Below are 9,251 nucleotides of genomic sequence, written 5' to 3' on the forward strand. Positions count from 1 at the left end.
TTCAATGCAGCTTGGTACATGCATGGGCTATATAGTACAATTGGAGTTTGGCGTAGCGAGTGTTGAAGAATGAGGGGGAGGGGGGGGGGGGGGGGAGGGGGTTAAGGGGAGAATATAAGAATGATAAAGGATTCTGCAAATGCAGCTAAGGGGTGAATGGCGGAAGGCCAGTTAATATTTATAAAGGCTTTACAGTGGTACCTGCAATGAAAGGACACCCTTGGGACCAACCACGTTATCCCTTCATTCCAGGTGGCTGCCCTCATGACAGACGCATTTTGGATCAGTTGACAGACCACAACAACAACAACAACAACAACAACAACAACAACAACAACAAACAAAAAAAAGTTGACAGACAAAGGGAAACTGAAGGTTGGAAGGTGGGGAAGGGGCCTCACATCACGGGTACATTGTATCACTGTACTTGGTTTACCGACATGCCAAAATAATATCAAATGGAAGACATTTGTACAGTGGAACCGTTCTAGAATGACCCCCCAAAGCACCAACCAAACAATTGTCCTGTTATAGACAGGTGGTTGAGGGGCGGGGATGTAGCTCAGTCGGTAGCACGCTGGATTTGTATCCGGTTGGCCGCTGTCAGCGTGAGTTCGTCCCCACGTTCGGCAAGAGATTTATTTCTCAGAGTCAACTTTGTGTGCAGACTCTCCTCGGTGTCCGAACACCCCCCTGTGTGTACACCAGGGATCGCGTTTACGCACGATTTTTGCGTATTTGACGCATTTTAAAAGTCGCTGACGCGTTTTTTTTGCCGCGCCGCGTAAGCCATACGCAAAAATATTGTAACTTTTTCTTGTCTTCACGCAGCGCTTTTGCTCTGACTTAATAATCACCCGATCCTGAAACTGACTATAGGGCTCGAGAAGTGACGACACACATGAAATCTGCGCGTCAAAACTAAAGTCCGTTTCTTTTTGCATCGAAGTATCGCAAACGAACGTAACGAGGGTATTACCAGATAATGTCTTGTCGGATAATGAAACAGACATTAGCTGCTCTCCCATCTCGCGCTTCCAAAAGGCGGAAAGTGTGTCTAGTCGTATTAGAGCGGGAAACAAACTCGCAAGGCCCGAAGGTTGGAGACAGCAGGGGTGTTATTCGACAGGCGTGCGCGGAGTTCGACAGGAAAACTCGCCGTATTTAGGTAAGGAGTGTCTTTAAGTCTTTCGTGCGTGTTTTGTTTGTGTCTGTACCGTGTACGTGTTTTCGTAGTACGCAAAAATATTGGTCCGTGACGCGTTTTTTTCGTTTCGTTGCGTATGACTTACGCGTTTTTTAAAAAGCTAGCGCGATCCCTGGTACACGCGCAAGCACAAGACCAAGTGCGCACGAAAAAGATCCTGTAATCCATGTCAGAGTTCGGTGGGTTATAGAAACACGAAAATACCCAGCAAATACTCGTGTACGTGGGAGTTTCAGCCCACGAACGCAGAAGAACAGAAGAAGACAGGTGGTTGTTTCGGAAAGGTGAATTATTTAGAAAAAAAACATCATTGGGGATCCTTTAGGGTGGTTGTAATGGACAGGTTGTCGTTATGAAGAGCCGCACGTACAATGTCAGGGTTGGTTTGACTGTAACTGCAATACAATGTACACTCACACTAATTTCATCAGAATAAAACACAAGCCAAAAATGATATGGCACACTTGCAGGTTGTCGTTATGAAGAGCCGCACGTACAATGTCAGGGTTGGTTTGACTGTAACTGCAATACAATGTACACTCACACTAATTTCATCAAAATAAAACACAAGCCAAAAATGATATGGCACACTTGCAGGTTGTCGTTATGAAGAGCCGCACGTACAATGTCAGGGTTGGTTTGACTAGTAACTGCAATACAATGTACACTCACACTAATTTCCTCAAAATAAAACACAAGCCAAAAATGATATGGCACACTTGCAGGTTTCTGAATAAGTAAATGTTGTCGTCAAAATGTATAAGTAAAAACACTTGGTGATGTTAGAATAAGTAAATGCTGTAGTCAAATGTATAGGTAAAAAAACTTAGTCTTTTGAGACATTGTTTCCGAACACTAGGAATTCAGAGTCATAACACTTGCTAAATACTTTGTTCATATACTGCAATAAACAAAAGCTATGCAAATACATAGTAAATGCCGAGGGAACAACAGATATACCACAAATATGTGACTTTGGCTTAATTTGAATACAACAAACGATAAAACAGCTTACAATGGAATATCTTTTTCGTTTTCCTGACAGCTTTGTATGGAATGCTCTACTTAAACAAACTTTTAAGGCACCAAAAGTGTGCAAAAGTAGAAGTCAGGGGGGTTGAGGAGGGGGTGGGGGCAAGGGGGTGGGGGGGGGGGGGGGGATGTTTGACCAGTGTTTAGTTCCTAGATTCTGATGTGAAATTACAACAACAAAAAAGTCATTGCTTGTCACAAGGATTCAAGGGGAATCTCAGAATGGCAACTTGAAATCTATCAAACCTCAATAAATAATCCTTAAGCCTTTTTCCACTGACCTGACTTGTAACATAGTGACTTAAAACATGTTCTGATAGTCACACTTTCAAGAAAAGAAAATTAATTTGCGCTCAACACCTAACGATGCACCCTGACAATGTCACTCATGTGATCGATCATGTCCGAAAAATAATTTATTTTTATTTTATTTAACCGCAGTAAAGTGGTCTTGTGTTGTTGTTGGTGTGTGTGTGTGTGTGAGTGTGTGTGTGTGTGCATGTGTGTGGCCATGCACATGTGTGTGTGTGTGTGTGTGTGTGTGTGTATGCGCATGCACGTGTGTGTGTGAGTGTGCATGTGCGCATGCATGTGATCTTTTGAGCATTCATGTGTGCATCCTTTCATTTTTCTGTAGAGAAGCCATGTACTCCGCAAGCTAGGAGCGTTCTAGTGTGCAGCAAAATGGATTTCCTTCTTGTAAGCAAGCAGTGTGTTCTTCATCAGCATGGCCACTGTGCATGGCCCAACCCCTCCTGGCACTGGGCTGATGTAGCTGGCTTTCTGAGACACACCTGAAAAAGCAAAACACACAACCGTGAAATATTGCAAGATTGGCTTAGCAGGGAAACTGTGGGGGAAAAAATGCAACACACACCTGCAAATATTATTGCCACATTACATGCACACACACAAATGCACGCACATACGCTAGTACGTACCCACACACACACAAAATATACACACAGGCACATATGCCTGAGTACATGCACACACACACACTCACACACACCCACACGCGCACGCACACACTCAATATTTCACCCTGAATGTAATTATGCACAAAGCTATCCCACACACCCTTCTTCCTCCATCTCTCTTTATCCTTTGATTTATTTAAAGGCACAGTAAGCCTCCCGTAAACCATCACAGAGCTCCCCGAGCGTCTACATACAGTACAAGCATACTTCCATTTGAACGCTCACTGAACGGGAACATCCTGGCTGCTTTCTGTCGAGCGTGAGAAATTTTCAAATCATTTATTTTCGTGGACTTGGTCCTCTACAACAATGGCGCCTCATTTTGGTGCTGGACAGCTGTTATGAATATTCAATACCGGAAATCACGCCCGGACAGTAAGCCTCCCGTAAACCATCACAGATACTGTCAGGCTTTTACACACAGTACAAACACCCTTCCATTTGAACGCTCACCAAACGGGAACATCCTAGGTGCCCTACGTAAAGAGCGAGCAATTTTGAAAGAATTAATTTTGCAGATTGTCTTGAACACTTTTTGGACCCATCCTGAACTCAGGTCAAAAATGAGTTACTTCCCTTCGGGTCTCATTCTATCGATGTAAACTGGCCATAGCCGTGGATCGATGATTATCAGAATGTTTTTGGACCGTGGTGCGTTTTTGCGCTAGACCTAACTTTTAAAATCAAAATAATAAATTGACAGCTTGTTACACAAACATTCTTTAATCATAAAAGAATTCTTTTTTCATCAAGACAAGATCAGTACAATTCGAAGTTGTGAAAGTTTGAAAAAAGAAAAGCCCGGAAGCAGGGTCACGCAAGGGTCGTAGCAGACGACGGTTTATGCATATCGCCGTTCCTCTTAACAGTCAAAAGCCATCGCTAGAGTTCTTGTGAACCACAGCCGTTTGTTTTGTGCATAAAAACGTGCTATTGTAGATAAGCTCACATCGAGTCGCATTCAAATGACTAACTGACGACTACATTGTGAAAAAGGGAAACTGGATCACACGGGTTCACGATGGCTCAGGGGTAAGATAAACCACGCAAAAATAAATTCTTTGAAAATTGTTCGCTCTTTACGGAGGGCACCTAGGATGTTCTTAATCGGTGAGTGTTTAAATGAAAGGGTGTTTTTACTGTGTGTAAAAGCCTGACCGTATCTGTGATGGTTTACGGGAGGCTTACTGTGCCTTTAACCAGACACAAACATGCACACACACACAGACACACCAAATATCTGCATACACACATCCAAACATTTTCCATTGTGGCAATCCCAAGTTGTCTCCCTTCTTCTCTACAAGTCAGCAACAAAACAGTCAATTAATCCTTAGGCTGGTTGTCACGACATATGTCGCGCTACTTTACTATACTGTCACCTGGTTCTCACGACATATGTCGCGCTACTGGCTCAGTCTGTTTGGTCAGTTCCGATTACCTCCCATGGATGCGAAAACCTATGACCGTTTTTCTTTATTTCTCTCTCTGTTAATTCACCAGTGGCTATGTAACATGTGTTACTGAATTGCACCAGTGTTCGGGTTAATTTACCTTCTTCTTCTTCTTCTTTGTTCATGGGCTTAGACTCCCACGTTCACTCATGTTTTTAGCACGAGTGAATTTTTACGTGTATGGCCATTTTTACCCCGCCATACCCTGATTTCGGGGGAGGTATGCTGGGTATTTTCGTGTTTCTATAACCCACCCAACTCCGACATGGATTACAGGATCTCCACACTTAACCCACCAGGCGGCAGCGACCGGGATTCGAACTCACGACCTCCCGATTAGGAGGCCGACGTCTTACCACCACACCACTGTGCCCGTCTTTACCTTCAAAATCCACATCCCCAACAAGCATGCTTTTTCCATTGTTGTCGGGGTGATCTACCCGGTTGATGCCAACGTCAATGACAACCACACCCTCCTTCACAATATCGGCAGTGATCAGGTTTGGGACCCCGGCGGCGGCAACAATGATGTCCGCAGTCTTGGTGAACACTTGTAGCTGCTCTGGTGGTGTGTATCTGTGACAGATGGTGGTCGTTGCATCTCCTGCAAAGAAAGTGTGCATGCAGTGTTAATTTATCTGTACGTGTAATTAAGTTATACACCGCAACAAGGTAAGAGTTTAGCCCACCAGGTTTCAGCACACCTAGCGGTCTATTATAGCTCAGCATAATGACTATGTAATTCATAATGCACTTTAAAGCAACCAGAACGATACACATATGAAAATGTATTCCAGTTTCAAAGTTTAGTTTCTTAACCAGAGCAGCAATACCCTCCTTTTCATAATCAATGCCTGCACGATGAAGGTTACCATGCACTGCAGTATATGAAACTGACCTGCAAGGTTGCCTCGATCCCCATCCCCATGAAGGAATATAGCGATGGGTAGTCCCACGTTCTTGGATCGTCCGCACACCACTGCATTCTTCCCGAACGTTTCGATACCTGCACACATGTGAACGAGACATGAAATTCCACTTCACGCACTGCAGAGAACACCAGTGAATGGACGGGAATAAAGATAACCCCATCGAGGGACAGCTAACATCAAACAATAAATAAATCTCAGCACTTTTAATCATAACTCTTTTCCATCAAGAGTAAAATTGTCTTAGTCAAGGCCCCTATCTCAAAGTCTTGCAGCTTTTCCTGCTGCCAGATCTGAGCTATTGTTGTGTGCACTGAAGGTTTCTGGTATGTTTTTTTTTAAAGATTTTTTTACAATTCTTCACTTCATTATAGATTGAAACATAAACAATCTCTCCCGTTTTCTATTTGTCTCCCACATGTATGAGATCAATGAATGAATAGCACTAGCAGTCAACCACTGACGTCATAGATACCAAAATGTTATCTTTAAAAAGCATGCTAAAATCTACTACCAAGAGAGTATTGAGACCAAAATGAGCTTTGAAAAAAATAACCACATTCTAAGTTTCATCACAACAAACAACAAGCACGGGTACCTGTTCGTTTGATCATCTGCATGACAGCTGCTGGTGTAGCAGGAATGAAAGACTCAGCATCCACACAGAAGCTGCCCACATTCATGATGTTGAAGCCGTCCACATCTTTTTCTGGGGCAACAGAATCGCAGATGGTTCGCTCGCATATATGGTCTGGAACGGGCAACTGCACCAGCAAACCGTCCACGTTGGGGTCATTGTTCAGCAGGTCTAGTTCAGTGAGAAGTTCTTTCTCTGTGATGCTGTTCGGTAGCCTGATGGTGTCACTGGTGATGCCTGTAACAGCACTGTGAGGTTAGTTATTTTATACCTGTCAGTGTGTCTCTTTAACATGTACGCATACGCAAATTATCACACACACACACTCAGAAAACAGCTATTAATTCTTTCACCCAATTTAAGACCATATGCAGACACATACAGCCATCCAAACATCAATAGAAAACCGGCGGCTTCACACCGCTAACAATTTTAGCGGCGAGAGCTAGGGGGTCCGTTAAGTTTACAGCCGTCACTGGACAGTTTGGCGGGTCGAAACTGGGTTTCAGGAATGGCGTTTCGGGCGACTTACAGCTCAAAAACTGCCACCATGCGGTCAAGTGATGCTAATCAGCTCACATGAATATATATGGACACGGGTCTGCACTTATTAATTACTGTATGAAAATCTCTTTTTTCTGAACAAGTTACGGACACCGACTGCATGATGATGAACATTCTGAGAAAAAGGGTCTGAGGGAATAGTCATGTTCGGCTGAATAAAACCACCCATAATAAGTACCTGTATATTCACAAGCCTTTATCTTGTTCTTGATGTAGATGACACTGGCTGGATCGCTGCCCACGAGAACCACAGTCAGCTGTGGGGGTCTCTTGCCAGACGCTGTAATTTCACTCACTTCAGCCTTCACCTCATCTCTGATCTGCTTTGCTATTGCTACGCCATCAATCAACTTGGCTGCAGACAGTCTAAAAGAAGAATATTTATTGAAGACCTATTTATACTCATGCACTTTCCATACTGCCATTACACACACACACACACATGCATACACACACACACACACACACACACACACACACACACACACACTCACACACACGTGCAAGCGCGCACATGCACGCACTTACAGACACACACATACATGCACATGTATACCGTGTTGTACAGTAATTCTGAAAACAGAAGAACCAGCTGTCACAATGAAAACAGAGAAGTGTGATTAAAATCAAAAGTGATTATTATGATTATATACGTGCTGTGCTTCTGTCCTTTAATTTTAGCATTTAATACAGTTGAACTTTTTTTAGTAGACTAAGAATAAGTGTGTGCAAATAAAATCGCTGGGGAAAGCAATCTTGCATCACTACAGGAAGGTTATTAGTTCTACCTGGCAGTCACGTGAAGCTTTCTGCCGGCTCCTTGACAAAAAGGTGTGACATTTCCAGAAGATTGTTCTCCAATCTTCCGCAAGAGCAGCTTACAACCAAACACACACAATCTTCGTGAAAAAATAACAGAAGTCATTTGCAGCATTCAGCCTCCGGCCCACAAAATCGGCTTCGATCTTTTAAAGATGCGAACAAAACAAACGTGCAGGAAAGTATATGAAAGTCTGGAGATCGAATGGCAGACGACGCATGTGGCGGTGAAGTGTTTAAATTGCTCATAATTGTGAGCGGTGTAAACTTCAAAAAAGCATTTTATTAAACATTCAGGTCAATTTATTGCCATAGTGAACAGTTTTAGAACCATCTCGATAAATAAACATGTTTACACGTGAGCAGTTTTGACAGCTACGTAGTCACTTGGGAGATTACTCTGTGGAAAAAATAACAGAGGTGTACTGAAATAGCAGACACCGCCATTGTCATGTTCTTTAATAAACTTCTAAATCTGAAATAATAGTTGATTAATGACTTCATCACGAGGACTCCAGTTTGTTTTATGAACACAACTTAATCATTCCTCCGATCATATGAAAAGTTAATGAAATACTTGCTCTCGTTTTAACGGGTTTTGGTTTACGAGATTCATCCAAGATGGCGGCCTCCGAACCAAAACAAGATGGGGGTGGGAAGTCGCTTATGGAAGAACTGCAGGAGTCAGCTGCTGGTGATGCACAAAATGCGAAAATACCGCAGAAGCCAAAGCACAGAGAAGTCGGATCAGGAGAACCGAAGAAGTCTGGCATGCCGGTGCAGAAAGAAGCGAACAGCATTCGTTCTAAACTTCTCCGTGAACGTAAGTTCAAGATTTGTTTACACATTTGTGGGCTGTACCCTGAACATGTAAGCCACAGCACTGATCAGATTTTGAAGTTTTTGCAGGTTGATATTATATTTTCTGGATCGGTTGCTGACACTGAGACTCCAGTGACGTTTTTCGATGATATGAAAAGCTCTACATGATGTTCATATATATATTTGTAATTACAATTTACATTAGAATCATGACTGACTGACATTTGACATATGAGATTGAGAGTGTTTTGCGCTTTAGGATTACTTTCCCCGTGATCTAGTCATTTGCATGCATTCAGATTATGCTCAGATGCAAATGTGCAGTCACAAAGACTCACATGGGAGGGAATACCAGACGTTTCGCACCTTTGACGGTTCGCACTTCGGACGATTCGCACTTAATCTACAATTTGGACATGACGTTTCGCACTTTTTTTGTCTTTTCGCACATTTTACTTATGACGTTTCGCACTTTTCAGAATGACGTTTCGTACTTTTTTCCAAGATGTGCGAAACGTCATTGCCAAGAGGTGCGAAACGTCATTGTCATTTATATTTGAAAGTGGGAACTTCGGAAGCAAAGTTGCCGATATGTGTGTGTGTTTCTTAGTTTGTAGAGAATAATATAGGTCCCTGGTAGAGAGAGAGAGAGAGAGAGAGAGAGAGAGAGAGAGAGAGAGAGAGAGAGAGAGAGAGAGAGAGTGTGTGTGTGTGTGTGTGTGAGTGTGTGGGTGTGTGTGTGTGTGTGCCGGTGTGTGTGTGTGTGCGCGCGTGTTAATCTGTGTTTAAATACTGGTCTGTTATTTT

At 43.0% G+C, this 9,251-nt stretch overlaps 1 protein-coding gene across 1 annotated transcript; it reads right to left on the reverse strand.

Moving 5' to 3' along the window:
• Positions 1–2,374: 2,374 nt before the first annotated feature.
• Positions 2,375–7,813, reverse strand: LOC138955910 (bifunctional methylenetetrahydrofolate dehydrogenase/cyclohydrolase, mitochondrial-like). The gene is made up of 6 exons (XM_070327419.1): positions 7,592–7,813; positions 6,982–7,169; positions 6,201–6,476; positions 5,572–5,679; positions 5,056–5,277; positions 2,375–3,033 (listed from the first exon to the last, which is right to left on the reverse strand). Exons 1-6 carry the CDS (start codon positions 7,735–7,737, stop codon positions 2,909–2,911), a joined length of 1,065 nt encoding a protein of 354 aa, XP_070183520.1. The 5' UTR covers positions 7,738–7,813; the 3' UTR covers positions 2,375–2,908.
• Positions 7,814–9,251: the final 1,438 nt, after the last annotated feature.

This window comes from Littorina saxatilis, linkage group LG2, assembly GCF_037325665.1.
Source record: "Littorina saxatilis isolate snail1 linkage group LG2, US_GU_Lsax_2.0, whole genome shotgun sequence".
NCBI classification, from domain to species: Eukaryota; Metazoa; Mollusca; class Gastropoda; order Littorinimorpha; family Littorinidae; genus Littorina; species Littorina saxatilis.